Source organism: Myotis brandtii, unplaced genomic scaffold (genome assembly GCF_000412655.1).
Source record: "Myotis brandtii unplaced genomic scaffold, ASM41265v1 scaffold456, whole genome shotgun sequence".
NCBI lineage: Eukaryota > Metazoa > Chordata > Mammalia > Chiroptera > Vespertilionidae > Myotis > Myotis brandtii.
Window position 1 is genome coordinate 2596064 of NW_005367431.1, and position 14796 is coordinate 2610859.

Sequence of the window (14796 nt, forward strand, 5' to 3'; positions counted from 1 at the left end):
CCTGAATTTAGGGAGGGCAGCTGAGGGAACTGAGAGCCAGGAGTGGAGGGCCAGGGGGCCGCACCCCGAAAAGGACCTCAGGAGGAAAACCAGAGTAAGACTGATGGAATGGGGAGGGGTCGAGGGGATCTGGGGAAGCAGCGCCCCTAAAAGGTCTGGTGGGAGAACGGAAGGAACCTGTGGAGTGAGACTGACAGGTTTGGGAACAGGGCTGAAGGGGGCGAGGGACCGGCGGACCTCCGACAGGGGCGGGGAGAAACCGAGGGGACCTGGACGTGAGAGTTTGGGGAGAAGCTGCGGGGCCTGAGCGAGGGGACCCCGCGGGGTCTGGGAGGAGCAGGTGGAGGAGTCTGCGGGAAGGTGGTGGGACAGCCACCTCTGGAGGATGCGGAATGTGGGGTGCAATCGGAGGGCCATTAAGTCCCCCCATCTGGCCTTGGCAGAAGTGGGGCGAAGCCCGCAGCCAAGAGGGAGCGGAGGCGATCGCGAACCAGCCCCGGGACCCTCCGCCCCCCACCGGTAGGCGGGCCTCGGAATGTCAGGGGACTCCTTCTGGGCGCTGGAGGTGCGGGCCCGCTTCCTGGGGAAGTCCCCGCCCTCGGCAGGGATGGGCCTCTCTGGGTGCCCCCTCCCTGCCCGGAGCGGCGGTCTCGGTCCACGTTCTGCTCGGGATCCGGGAATTGCTGGCCGCCCCGACGGAAATCCTGCCTTTGACCGCGATCGCTGGGAGGGGCTGTCTCCATGGCAACGAGAGGGTGGAGACGCTCAGCCCCGCGCTTGGCTGCTGTAGCGCGGTGCCCTCGCAGCCCACTCTGCTCCCCGCTTCGCTCCCATTTTTTTCTTTCATTGATTTGAAAGAGAGAAAAAGGAGACGGAGACATAGGAGGGTAGGGGGTGTGGGGGTGGGGTAGGGAGAGAGAGAGAGAGAGAGAGAGAGAAGCGAAGCAATATCTATCGGTTGCCTCCGGTACCCTCCCGGGGGACTGAAACCGCAACCCGGTATGTGCCCTGACCGGAATCGAACCCGCCGCCTTTTGATGAGTTCCAACCAACTGAGCCACAGCAACCAGGGCTTTGCCCCTGTTTTGGGTCCTCGTCCGGGAGGACCTGGGAGGACCTGGGAGGGCTGCGGACAGAGGAGTGAGATGACGGTGATCAGTGTTCAGGGATCCCGGGGTGGGTGGTCTGCAGTTTCTGGGACGTGACCAGACTGGGCCCTTGATTGCTGTGTGACTTCACGCTGGTTATGAGGCTTCTCTGGGCCTCATTTTCCTCCTGTGACTTATGGGGAACATCACCTCTGCCCCTCCCAGCCCCCACCTCCCTCCCATCCCGGGTCAGGAGCATCGGGTGCAGAAAGCAGTGTTTGCTAAGTATCCTGGAGGGGTTCAGAGTGATTTATCACTGACCCTGGAGCCTCCCTTCACCTTCTCAAAAGCATGTAGGGGCACCCGAAAGCCTGACAGGGCCTCCAGGGACCAGCACATAGCTGACATCTAACAAATACATGAATGTTTGAGATCTGGCCTCCTTCCATCTGTGGTTGTGCTGGGAGAGCGAGGCTCTGTTCCCACCTCACAGACAAGAGGAAGGCGGTTTGGGAGTCAGTGACTGACAGGGCCAGCACGAGGGACCCAGAGTCCGGGCAGTCTTGTCCCTGATGTGGTGAAGGAAGCAGCCAGAGCTGAGGCCTGAGTTCCCCCCTCTCCCGACCAAATCCCGATTTCTATCCCTGTTTTCTAGGCAAAGATACTGCGGCTCGGGAAGGTGAACCGACTTGCCCCTCTGGAATGTGTGCAGGGGGAGGGGGGGAAGAAGGCTTGGGCTCCATGGGCTTTGTGGCTGGCTCCTGATCCCTGGAGGGCATGAGGGGGGGGCGTGAGGGTGGGCATGAGGTGTGAGAGTGTGTGTAAGGTTTGGGCTTTGAGTGGATGGGCATCAGCATGTAAGCATCTGTGTGGGTATTCGGGCGTCTCTGCAGCCACCTGGGGCTGATGTGGAGAAGGAAGTGGCCAGACCTTGAGAGGCTGGGTCGGGGGGCTCCAGAGCCAGGGAAGGGGGGGCCAGGGCCTTTCCTGTCTGGCCACACTGTGGAGTGTAGACTCATTCCTTCCGCTTCCTCCGAGCCACCCAAGAAACTGGAGTCCCTAAAGACCACTGCTTTAGAGGCTGATGGGTGTGTTTTCAGCAACAGATGAAAAACCACTTTTACCCACAAGAAGTGGAAAAAATTCAGCTGACACCCTCAGGACCATATGGAGGGTAAAGCGAGTGTAGCAAAGATAGGTTCCCCTCCCCCTCCCCTGCCCCATCCTTCCCCCGCTGTGCTCCCCACACCAGGGTAGTAGCCTCAGATTGCGGTATGTCTTCTCCGCCCCTGGCTGTTCACGGGTGGAGAATGTAAGGGCCTCAAAAAAAGCTGGTGTGAGATGGTTGGAGGTTCAAGGAGAGGTGAAGGCCTTAGTGAAGGAGATCAGGGCTCAGTAAGGGCACTGGAGCAGGAGGGGTGGAGGGCATCAGCGAGGGATGAAAGTCAGGGGTGGGGTCAGGTCTAGGTGACTGGTGACGAATGGGGTGTCGTGGGGCTGAGAGCCCAGAGCCCAGAGCCCTGAGCCCTGAGGAGAAGCCGGAACAACTGGTGACAAATGGGATGCCGTGGGGCTGAGAGCCCAGAGCCCTGAGCCCTGAGGAGAAGCCGGAACTCTTGCAGGATGGTGGTTTCCTGCTGCTGCCCAAAGGCCCAGTTCCCTTTTGGTGAAATCCCCCAGGCAGCTGTGCCAGCTCAGGCCTCCCCCTCCCCCTGGGAACCTCTCTTTCTCCTCAGCCCTGCTACTCCTCCTCCCTCAACCTTGGAGGTGCTTGCAGGGGCTTGACCTCACTTGATGTTCTGAAGCAACCTCATGAGGTAGCGATTTCTATTCCTATTTTCTAGGCAAAGAAACTGCAGCTCAGGAAGGTGAACTGACTGACTTGCCCAATGTCTCAAGCTAGCTGCCGTGCCGGGTAGAATTTGCCCCTAAACTTGTCTTCAGATCCTACAGATACTTGGCAGGGGTTGGGAGTGGGGGGGAGGAACAGGACATCCTGGCTCTATATCACAGCCCTGTCCTGGCTTTGGGAAGCGTGGCCCTCAAGAAAGGATGTGTAGGCCTCGGCTCCTATGTCCAGGAGTAAGGGCGGGAGGGAGGCAGGCTCCGGGCTGGGTGGCCAGCTGCCATATGCTATGGCAGGGGGTGGTATGTTCAGTTGGCCAGGGGCTGGGAAGGCATGATGACGTTCTCCTGCTCAGTCTTTGGAGAACACAGCCACGGTGCCAGGAACAGAACCCTGGACCTGAATTTATAGCCCTGGCTTTGAATCCCCTGTCTGGCTGTTTGACCTCGAGCAAGTCACTTCCCCCTACACACAAGGTGGGGTGGGGGGAGGTGGCCTGAGGAATGGTCCCTGGGGGCCCTCAGCTTGGAAGCCTGTGGTTCTCAGCCTCCCTTAGCCACTGCACACTGGGCAGCAGCCACATTTCTTCCAGCCTCCCAACAACCGCACAGACGGTCCAGGTGCGGACACTGAGGTTCCGAGGGCTCATGTCACTCATTCAAGGTTCCGCAGTTGGGTAGGGCCACACAGAGGAAATGCTGAAGGTCAGACCTCAGCTCTGACATCCACAACCTGATTTTGGCCCAGATGAGCCTCTGGTAACTGACTCCTGTCAACCAGATGTTCAAGAGGCATATTTACGAACAGAATCAAGTCCCTATCTGCAAAACAGGGGTGATAATATAAAAGCCACTTCCTGGGGTCACTAAGTGAGGTCATGCGTGGGAATTGCTTGGATCAACACCAGGCACGGAATAGGTGTTCAGTAAAATCGCATTTTAAACGCATAGTCATTGCCTCCCAGACTTCTAGGGAGCCGGATTGCTTTCCAAAGATCCCTTTCCCTTTTCTGTCTCTGCCTCCCTACTTTTCATTTCTGTCTCTGTTTCTCTTTGTTTCTTCTGGCATGAAGTGCTGGAGCCGGCTAGTGCTGGCTCTGGGGAGCTGAATCTGCCAATCTCTTTCCAGCCCAGCGTTCAGGAAGTCACTTCAGTAACCTGCAATCAGCCATGGTGGGAATATTGACACCGTGGAAATCAGCAAAGGCGACAAATCAGGGCCTCTTGTTTTTCCTTTAAGAGTCGGTAGACCAGCACATCACACTGGGATTCTCTTTGTCTCTCTGTGTTTATGTCTTCCTGTGTCTCTCAATCTCTGTCTTTTCTTTTTTTGTTTCTCCCCATCTCTTTCTTCTGAGACAGCCACATGAGTGTGGTCACATGCAGCGTGGCCCTCTCACTGCCTGGGGCCATGCAGATGCCTCACCCTGCGCCCCACACCCTCAAACCCCCTCAACACACTGGTGCCCAGAGGGTCAGGCTTAGCCCCGGGCCCTGGTCCCCTTCAGGTCTAGAGTGCAAAGCCCTGAGAGCTGCCCATGGTGTCGGATCCGCCACGGCTCTTCCTCAGCCCACAGAGCCCTCGGCCTCCTTCTCAGTGGCTGACAGTGTCTGATCCCTACCCCATTCCAGACATGCAGGATTTGGGGCTCCCCTTCGGCTGATTTAAAATCATTGTGGTAACTGTGTGGCAACATGGTAACTATGTGGGGACCCCAGAGGTTGTATAAGTTTGTGTCTTTTATATATTTTTGGAAGGAAGGGGGAAGGGTAGAAAAGAGAAAGGAGGGGGGAGGGGGGGGAGAGAGAGACAGAGAGAAACATCAATGTGAGAGAGCCACATCAATTAGTTGCCTCTCACATGGTTGGGGTGGAGCACCTGCAACCCAGGTACATGCCCTTGACCGGGAATCGAACCCATGACCCATTGGTGCGTGGGCCGATGCTCTAACCACTGAGTCCCGCTGGCCAGGACTATGTTTGTCTCTTTCACACAAGGGAGTTCTGTGTGGGTCTGCCATCTGGAAGGGCTGTGTGTTCCTATGGGGCTCCATGCATCTGTGAATGCTTGTAGGAATGGCTGTAATTTTCCAGGCCTGTGACCAGGCAATAGAAAAAAGTGACTCTGATTCTGGAGCCAAATGCCAGGATAAATCAACTGTGTGACCTTGGGCAAGTTTCTAAACCTCTGTGCCTCAGTTGCCTTATCAATAATAATACTTACCTCATAAGGTGGTTGTAGGAATAAAATGAGGTAATATATGTGAGCTGTTTAATGCAGTGGCTGGCACACAGTGCTATACATTCTATACATGCAATTCTTGTGGAGAGGCTGTGTGTGTGTGTGTGTGTGTGTGTGTGTGTGTGTGTGCGTGTAGATGGGTGAGGGCTGGAGCTATGTGTATATGAGGGTGTGGGTATCCTTGAAGATGTAAGTGTCTGTGAGTGTGTGTGTGTGTGTGAATCTGCACAGAGGAGCTCAGAGTCTCTGCATGAGGTGCCGTGTATAGCTGAGGGAATGTGTGTGTGTCAGGAGAGGTGTGTGACTCTGAGTATCGGCCCTGTGTGCTGTCTGAGACACATGTGTCTTCCGGTGAGAAGACCTCCATCTCATCCTGTAACCCTTGTTTTCATCTTACCCCCCATCTGTCCCCTCGGTGCCTCAAATCCCTGGATGCCATTCCCAGCTCCATTCTCTCCCTGGCCCTAACCAGCCCTGCAACATCCTGGAGCCTTTCAGACACCATGGTTTTGCCCTGGGGGAAGGGTCCTGAGGTGAAGACCTCTGCAATGGCTTAGTGAACAGGGGCTATTTTAGGTTTCTCACCACAGCCTGCCTCACAGTTCACCACATGGGTGTCAGCCCCCATCCCCCCTTCCACAGGAGAACAGTTACAGTGAAGGGTGAGAGGGGTGGTAGCGCTGGGGTGGGGACCAGGGCACTGATGTGACAGAGTCATTGGCTGGGCAGCTGGACCTGGTGGATCCAGGAAGGCTTCCTGGAAGAGGTGAGTGATGCTTGGTAGGAGGGGCAGGACCCATAAGGGGAACTGGATTTGGGGGTTAAGAAAAGCCAAGCAGGGCCCCTCGGGCCCCTCTGGGGAAATCAGGGTTCACTGTTGGCCCCACCCCGCAACTCTCCATTCCTCTCACAGCTTAGGAAACGGAGTGTTCTCCCCCCCCCCCCCCCCCCCCCGTCTCTGGTTGCAATGCCAGGGTTTCTGGTGGGGTGTGGGGAGCCCTTGCTCAATGACCTGCTAGCCTGTTGCTCAGGGGACACAGTTACCCGGAGAGGTAGCACATTGGTGGGCTCCCCAAGGGATCCTGGTGGCCCTGGCTTCTGACGGGGTATTTCCTTGCTATGGGGATAGGAGGTGGCTCTGGAGATGGGTGTCCACTTTTGGTTGCAATGCCAGGGTTTCTGGTGGGGTGTGGGGAGCCCTTGCTCAATGACCTGCTAGCCTGTTGCTCAGGGGACACAGTTACCCGGAGAGGTAGCACATTGGTGGGCTCCCCAAGGGATCCTGGTGGCCCTGGCTTCTGACGGGGTATTTCCTTGCTATGGGGATAGGAGGTGGCTCTGGAGATGGGTGTCCACTTTTGCTCGGCCACCATTTGTGGCCGGTAGCCGTGGGCTGCTGGGGTTTACCCAGCCCAGGCTGTGAGCAGAGGCAGCTTTCAAAGGAGGGTGACTGCTTTTAGGAGACAGTGACTGGCAGCCAGAGAATGAGCTGAGCGTGACTTGATAGAAATCCAATTAGAGGAATGGGTCCAACACTAAAATATGAGTGTCGGAGTGTCTGAGTCTGTTTGCTTGAGAGGCAGCCTGTGTGTGTGTGTGTGTGTGTGTGTGTGTGTGTGTGCATGTGCGCACGCACGCTACCATGCATCAGCGTTTGGGCTTGTGTAAGCTTGAGTTGGTGTGTTGCAGGTGCATGCTGTGAGTGTGTGAGTGTTGCTGGTGTGTGTGTGTGTTACTGTATGAGGTGGTATGTTGGTGCATCAGGTGGATATGAGGGTGAGAGAGTCAGTGTGGGCGGTGCGTCCTGTGTGAGAGTGAATGTGTAAGTGCGTCGGGGCAGTGGGAAGGAAAATGAAGGCAGAGGTCATGCGGGGGCAGAGCCCAGGCCTTCTGGCTTCCTGAAGAGGCAGGAGCTAGCAGCTGGCTTGCAGGAACATTGGCAGAACCTTCATCTTCCATGTCCTTCTGTCTCCCCTCAGGTCTCTGGCCCCTCCTAAGGACCATGCTGCAGCCCCACTGACCGAGGAGTAGGGGCCTGAGGGGTGAGTGAGGAGGGAGGGGCCTGATGGCTCCCCATACTCAGGAACCTTTTCCCAAGACTCATCGACTTTGAGGGCTGGGAACTCGGGCAGGGTGGCCTTCCTGGGCCCCACAACTCCTCACAGACCCCTCCTCCTACAAGGGCCCTGTTGCTAGGTAACAGATGGGGGAGCCAGAATGAGGCAGCTTGAGAAGCCAGAGGCTGGACCTGAGACAGGAAATGGCCTTGATCCCCTCTGCAGGGAATCTCCAGGTGCAGGCACATAGCCCTCACACACTCACTCACAAGCACATATCCATGCATAACATGCACATACACAGAGACACACATTCACACATACTTCCACAGAGCCGCACACACGGACACACGCATACACTCCCACACAGGACTGTGCACATGGTAACCACACAGAGGCACCTACTCACACAGACCTGCATGCACAGAAACACACACACACAGGCACACACACAAGAAACACGTACATATGTACACACAAGACACGAGCACACACAGACGCACTTACACATTCATAGGTACATGCACTTACATACACAGACATTCACAAAAGGCTGCATACACACATGGATGCAAACCTACAAACAAACTCACAAATTCTTAGAGACACACAAAAGACACACACACAAGCGCTCTTAAGGAGTCACAGAAATACAAAATACTGAAGCAATAGGAGGCAAAAAATATATAAATAAGCACAGCAACATTGGGAAGCAGAAAATCAGCCCCGCTGAGAATACACATTCTCTCTGCAAACACACTAAGGCAGCTGGTAGTTAGAGCCAGTGGTAGCCCTGCCCACCTCTATCCCTCACGAGGGGGGAGCCCCTACTCCAGACCTGAGAGGGAAAGCTGCATGCTTGTGACAGAGTCACCCGCTAGGCAGCTGGACCTGGTGGTGTGTTATGTGTGTGTGCAGGTGCGCACATGCATGCATGCATATGTGCGTGTATGTGTGTGTACGTGAGCACATGCATGCGTGCATATGTGCATAGGGTGGCCTATCTGCCCCCATTTTTTTAGCAGGGCACCTGGAATGGGCTGTGTGTTTTGCAAGAAGGTGGAGCCAGGGCCCAAGGAGGCTGTTGGCCTGGAAGGGGACTTCAGGAGCTACGGGGCTGCAGACCGCTATGGGCCTGACCCTACTCAGGCCCGGCCTATGTCTTCCTTGGCCCATATTCCCAACTACAACAACTTCTCCCCTCAGCCCACCAGCCCCGCCTTCCTTGATGGGGGCACCATCAGGGCCATCTCAGGTGAGTTCAGTAGCTGGAGGCAGGCACGGCCTAGACCCTGGAGAAGGGACGGTGTGGACTTGTCCTCGGGAGCCTCCATTATGGCACGAGAAACACAGCCCTGCCTTCAGCGTGCGCTCTGAGGAAATACGTACAGCTCTACCCTCAGGAACCCCAGTCTGAGGGGGGAAACACAGCTCTGTCCCAGTCCGAGAGAGGGACCCTTAAGACCCTGCAAAAGGGAAATCTTCTTGGTGTGGAAGAGGAGGAATCGGTGATCTGGCGACTTTCCAGGTTGGGAGGGATGGGCTTGAAAGTGTATGTCCTGAATCCAAGATGCGAAGCCTGAATTGGAAATCCATGGGACTCCAGAGGCCTTTGGGAAGCAGGGCACAGCAGTGGGGAGGCACAACGCCTGGCTGGGGATCAGGACTCTAGGGAGGCAGCCCCTTGGTGCCCCCCATCCTGTGCCCTACCCTACTGAGGAGCCCTGACTCTACAGGGCCTGGGGTGACCCTGTTCGTTGCTCTGTATGACTATGAGGCCCGGACGGAAGATGACCTCACCTTCACCAAGGGCGAGAAGTTCCACATCCTGAACAACACGTAAGTGACCAGGCCACTCAGCTCAGGGCATGGCCTGGATTGGGAGCAGGACTCAAAGAGGAATTCTACCTGGTCCCTATCCTCAGAAATCTCCAGCCTAGTTGGAGACACAGACACATGGCAATAACAACCCTGGGTGATTGCTACTATGTGAGGGGAGCATGAGGAACTGTGGGCACAGAAAGAATACCAAACATGGTCTCCAGGGTGGTGGTGGTCAGGGCAGGCCTCCTGGAGGAGGTGATTTCTAAGCCGAGACTAGAGAAATGAATAGACCTTGAAGGGAGAGGTGAGAAAAGAAGAAGAAAGAGAGAGAATGAGAATAAATGATAACTTCTGGAAACTACCAAGTGGTTTGGTCTAGGTGGATCATAAAGAATGAGGTGCGAACAGAGAGAGCAGAGGCTGGAGGGGTGGGTGGGAGCATATCTGCAGGGCTTCAAATGCCATGTTGAGGAGTCTGGATTTTGTCCAGAAGGAAATATGTGGCCACTGGGGGTGGGGTTCAGTGGGGAGTGACCTAGTTAGCTGTCCCATTGCCTGCCCAAACCCCAGCCCAGCACTGGAGCCAGAGGAGAAAGTCAGAAGGCCCAGATATTCCCAAACACATTCCTCCTGCAGGGAACAGCCTCCTGGGACAGTTGTAGTGGCTGGGGTCGGAACAGACAAAAGCCCTGGGGTGGGGGGAGTCTCAGGTAAGGGATTAGCGGGTTCAGTCTCCACCTGGGCCTTTGTGTGGCCCTGCCTGGCCCCAGGTTGCTGCTGACACCCCCTGTTTTGTGCCTGCAGTGAAGGTGACTGGTGGGAGGCCCGGTCCCTCAGCTCTGGACAAACTGGCTACATCCCCAGCAACTATGTGGCCCCTGTGGACTCCATCCAGGCTGAAGAGTGAGTAGTGGTTGAGAGGAGATCAGACCTATGAACAGTATTCTGAAGGTCAAACTCAAGGTCACCTCTTGGGCAAGCCACAGCTCCACACTATCTCCTTATCTATAATTCTGTAAGGTCATTGTGAGAATAAAAGAAGATAATAATTATGATAATAATAGATGATACTTATCTAGCATGTACTATGTTCTGGGCACTATTCAAAGTGCTTTCTGTGTATTAATGGAGTTAGGAATTAATATTATTCTGTTTTACAAATGAGGAAACTAAGGCACAGAGAAGTTAAATATCCTGCCCAAGACCTAGCTGGTTTGGCTCAGTGGAAAGAGCGTCGGCCTGCGGACCAAAGGGTCCCGGGTTTGATTCTGGTCAAGGACACATACCTCGGTTGTAGGCTCCTCCCCAGCCCAGGCCCTGGTCAGGGCACGTGCAGGAGGCAACCAATCGATGTGTTTCTCTCACATTGATATTTATCTCTGTCTTTCCTGCTCTCTTCCACTCTCCCTAAAAATCAATGGAAAAACATCCTCAGATGAGGATTAACAACAACAACAAAAATATCCTGCCCAAGTTCACATAGCGAGTAAGTAGGTGGAGCTGGTGTTTGAACCCAGATCATCTGGCTGCATTTGCTGAGCATTATACATATTGTCTCTCAGTGATAACAACAGTGCATGGGCTTTAAAAAATTGCAAACTGCTAAACAAATGTAAGGGAGTATTACTTAGAATTAATTCTACTAAGGAGGCAGGGAATTTTTCACAGAATACCTTTATATACTTGAGATACTACTGTAGGTACATTACCTACCTTGATTACTTCTCACACTATTGATATTATTATTGTCCCCATTTTACAGGTGAGGAAACTGAGGCTCATACTTAAAAAAAATCTACACACACATATGAAAAGGAAAGATTAGAGAGACTGCAAAGTGAGAGTTAGCAAGACTTGGTGACTGATTTGCCACTGGGACATGGAGAGTGGGCGGAGTCAAGGGTGGCCCAGTCTTCTTGAGAAGTTGGGTGGGTGATGGTGCCATTTGCTAAAGTGGGAACGTAGGAGCGGGTCGGTTTCTAGGGTGGACTTGTTGGGTTAAGTTTCATGGGTGGGAATACCCAGCTGGAGGAGACGACCAGCAAGTAGATTCGGTTGTACTTTGCATGAGAGGTGTCCAGCCCATGCCAAGCCAAGCCAAGCCCCAAATTGGTCCAGCGGAAGGGGCATCTTCTAATTGGCACTAGGCTCTTCGTTTGTTTGCTGTGGCTCTTGCCTCTGGCACCCCTGGGGCTGGGGTGGAAATTTGGGACTCTTCAGAGTGGAGATGATAATTAAAGCTGTGTAGGAGGCTGAAGGAAGAGGGAGGAATGTGAGAGAGATTGGCCCTAAGACCCAACTTTGAAGAAAGCTGCTCTTGGAGGAGAAGGAGCCGCTGGAAAACCAGGCCAGGCCATGTCAGAGCAGCCAAGAGCGTGGAGGAGAGGTTTCAGGAAACAAGAGAAATGAGTATCAGAGGCTTCCACTGGATTTGGCAATGGGGGTGACCTTTGTGAGACATGTCTGTGTGAAGTGGGGTGAAGGCCAGACTGCAGAGCCTGGGAAGGAGTAGGAGGTGAGGAAGTGGAGACCCAAGTGTGAAAGTGCTTTTTCAAGAGAAGAGAAGGTGAGAAGTATAACAGAATGTTTATGGCAAGATAGGGCTTAGCCCCGCCCACGTGGCTTGGTGGTTGAGCATCGATCTATAAACCAGGAGGTCACGGTTTGATTCCTGGTCAGGGCATGTGCCCGGGTTGTGGGCTCGATCCCCAGTGGAGACACGTGGGAGGTAGCCGATCAATGATTCTCTCTCATCACTGATATTTCTCTCTCTCTCTTGTCCTTTCTGAGATCAGTAATAATAACAACAAAAAAGATAGGGCTTAGAACACTCCTTTGGGGAAGGAAGAAATGTAGGCATATGTAGAGGTTGGTGGGATGGAGGCTGCTGATGGGGGCTGGTTGGTGGGAGAGACGTGTTTCTGAGCAGAGGGGTGTGGACAGGGTCCAGAGCTCAAGAGGAGTGAGGACTTTGTGAAGGTGGTAGGAGGCATGGAGAAGAGGAGGGGTGATGATGCAGAAGATGAGAGGTGCGTGGGGTTCATGCTTGTGTCCACATCTTGGGGGCAGTGTCCCGAAGCCCTGAGAGGCAGAGGCACTCAGTGCGGTGTCGCTGTTAAGAATAGTGTGGTGGTTAAGAGTGCAGGCCCTAGAGCAGACAGCTCAGGTTCCTGTCTGGCAACACAGCTTAAGAGCCTGTGGCTTTGGGCAAGTTGCTTAACCACAAGGTATCTCAATTTTCTCATCTGTCTAATGGGAATTAATAATAGTACTTACCTCACAACCTTGTTATAAGAATTAAATGAATACATGTATGTATTAAAGCAGAGCCTGACACAAAATAAGTGCTGTTGTTATTACATTAATTATTAAGGAAGTAGCTAATGTCATGGGTATGGGTGGGTGCAGGGCTCTAAAATAACTTGGAAATGTGTATTGTCTACACAGTCTTTCAACAGTTCTTTCCTTCCCCTTCCCGCCTACCCTCCTGGACATTTCATTTGCCAATGCCTTCCCCTGATCCCCAAAATGTGCCTAGTACCCAGGTGTGGGATGACAATTTTAGAGTTCACAGAGACTACCACCTTCCTTGATTTGAAAACGATGCTTCTTTTAATTGAGCCCAAGATGGTCATGGGCCAATTTTGTGATCAAATGACATCTTATTCTTCTATGGGACCTGTGGTCATTTCATCTCCCCAGTGTACTTCCACAGTTGGTTTGAGGCTACAATTCAGTCCCCGAAGAACATCCAAGAGAGAGCAGGAATGCTTGAGCTCTGAAGTTGAAGTTGAGACTTAGAACAATATTCAAATTTAAGAGAGTGGAAGAAAAGCAGCAGTCAGAAGCAGGCAGGAGCAGGCAGAAAGAGGGGAAGAGAAGCAGGAAAGAGTGTTGTTCTGGAAGCCAAAGGAGGAAAGGGATTCCCAGTGCGTGTGGGGAGAGGGATCCGAGAGATTCCCTGGGTGGTGTGGGAAGAACTAGGGCGGGCTGCAAAAGATTTCCAATACAGCTCATTGCAGGCCTTGCAGGGGCTCACTGCTCCTCTCCCAGTCGCAAGCTCCTCATCTGTAAAATGAACTTCTGGAGGAGCAGTAATGAGATGGACGAATGGACTGGTGACTGGGGTTCTAGCAATTTTAATTCAAGAGGAACCCAGAGAGTGGAGAGGAGAAGCCTAGTCGTTATTGGGCACCCACTGTGTGCCAAGCATTCAAATTCCCCTTTTCTGTGAACCTCAGACCCAGGCTTGAAGCAGGTGTATGAGCCCCCTTTCGAGGATGAGGACACTGAATCTTGGCTTGTGAGGTGACTTTTCCCAGGAGGCTGACTTGGGAGTTGAACTGGGTGTGTAGCTGACGCTTGCCGGCCCTTCCCTGCAGGTGGTACTTTGGAAAGATGGGAAGGAAGGATTCCGAGAGGCAGCTGCTCTCCGCTGGCAACCCCCGGGGAGCCTTTCTCATTCGGGAGAGTGAGACAACCAAAGGTGGGGACTGTGCCATGGCTGGCCCTGGACCTGGACAGCCTAGCCATTAGGGTGGGGCGAGGAGCCTTGGTGGGGCTAAAAGCAATGGGTTGGGGTAGGAGGGTGGGTGGGGGTAAGAGTGGGGGGGTGGGGCTTGGGTCAGGGCCAAGACTGGGACTGGGTTCGAGGGATGTGGCCTTCCAACTCCAGAGTCCCCAGTCTTTTGGGCCTCTTCCTGCTTCCAGACTGGGGCAGGCCAGGTGATCCTTCCCAACAGGTGCCTACTCTCTGTCCATCCGGGATTGGGACCAGGCCAGAGGCGATCATGTGAAGCATTACAAGATCCGAAAGCTGGACACGGGTGGCTACTACATCACCGCGAGGGCCCAGTTTGACTCGGTGCAGGAGCTGGTGCAGCACTACATGGGTGAGGCGGGCCCCTGGGGCTGTCCCGTGCTGCAGATCCCCGCCCCAACCCACTGCGCCAAGGCCCAGAGGAGGGTCTCCAAAGCGGGAGTGGCAGGCCAGGACCAGAACCCAGTCTAGGCTCTCGCCCGGGATACTGCTCTGTGGATTCCAGAGGAAACAGGCGTGAGGCCGTTCATACCAGAGCAAGGGCGCCCCCCTAATGTCTGAGCCGGGTAGGAGGCAGAATAGCACTGACGTGGAGGATGGGCTGGGCTGCAGGGTTAAGGGGAAGGGGGACTCATGCCCAGGTTTCTGCTTTGGTTGATGAGGGAAAGGATGAGGGCCATGGAAGAGTGAGGGTCCCATGTCCACATCTTTGAGTGGAATCGTCAACTCCATTTCCACCTGTCAGAATCCCACCTTCCTCTAGGAGCCCAGCTGGAGGCCACCTTCCATGGGAAGTCCCCAGTCCTTACAGGGGTCACCTCGCCCTCTTGATGCACCTCCTTCTCTGGGCACGAACATGTTCACCCCCTCAGTGGGCGGCGTTGCCTTCTGCCCTGGCCTGTGACCTCACCCGTGGCCTAGGCCCTTATAGCTGATCTTGGAGACTGAGGTGGGACGAGGAATGTGGGCCGGTCCAGCCCGACTGTGACCTCCAACACCCTCCTCCCCAGAGGTGAACGACGGTCTGTGCTACCTGCTCACGGCGGCCTGCACCACCATGAGGCCGCAAACGCTGGGCCTGGCCAAGGACGCCTGGGAGATCAGCCGCAGCTCCATCACGCTCGAGCGCCGGCTGGGCACTGGCTGCTTCGGGGACGTGTGGCTGGGTATGGAGGCCCCGGGGCCGGCTGGGCACTGGCT

General features: G+C 54.5%; 1 protein-coding gene across 5 annotated transcripts in view; it reads left to right on the forward strand.

Moving 5' to 3' along the window:
- The first annotated feature begins 15 nt into the window (after positions 1–15).
- FGR (FGR proto-oncogene, Src family tyrosine kinase) overlaps positions 16–14796 on the forward strand; it is a 19055-nt gene continuing 4274 nt past the window's right edge. Inside the window, exons 1-8 of one of the 5 annotated variants that reach the window (XM_005875125.2) lie at positions 16–94; positions 7155–7217; positions 8255–8487; positions 8969–9071; positions 9861–9959; positions 13439–13542; positions 13799–13948; positions 14607–14762. In XM_005875125.2, the coding sequence (XP_005875187.1) occupies positions 8268–8487; positions 8969–9071; positions 9861–9959; positions 13439–13542; positions 13799–13948; positions 14607–14762 (832 nt within the window). In that variant the 5' untranslated portion in view covers positions 16–94; positions 7155–7217; positions 8255–8267. Of the gene's footprint in view, positions 95–2877; positions 2906–3236; positions 3411–5387; positions 5942–7154; positions 7218–8254; positions 8488–8968; positions 9072–9860; positions 9960–13438; positions 13543–13798; positions 13949–14606; positions 14763–14796 lie in introns of those variants that run through there. The other 4 variants (XM_005875124.2, XM_014546838.1, XM_014546839.1 and 1 more) reach the window with 4 other exon arrangements.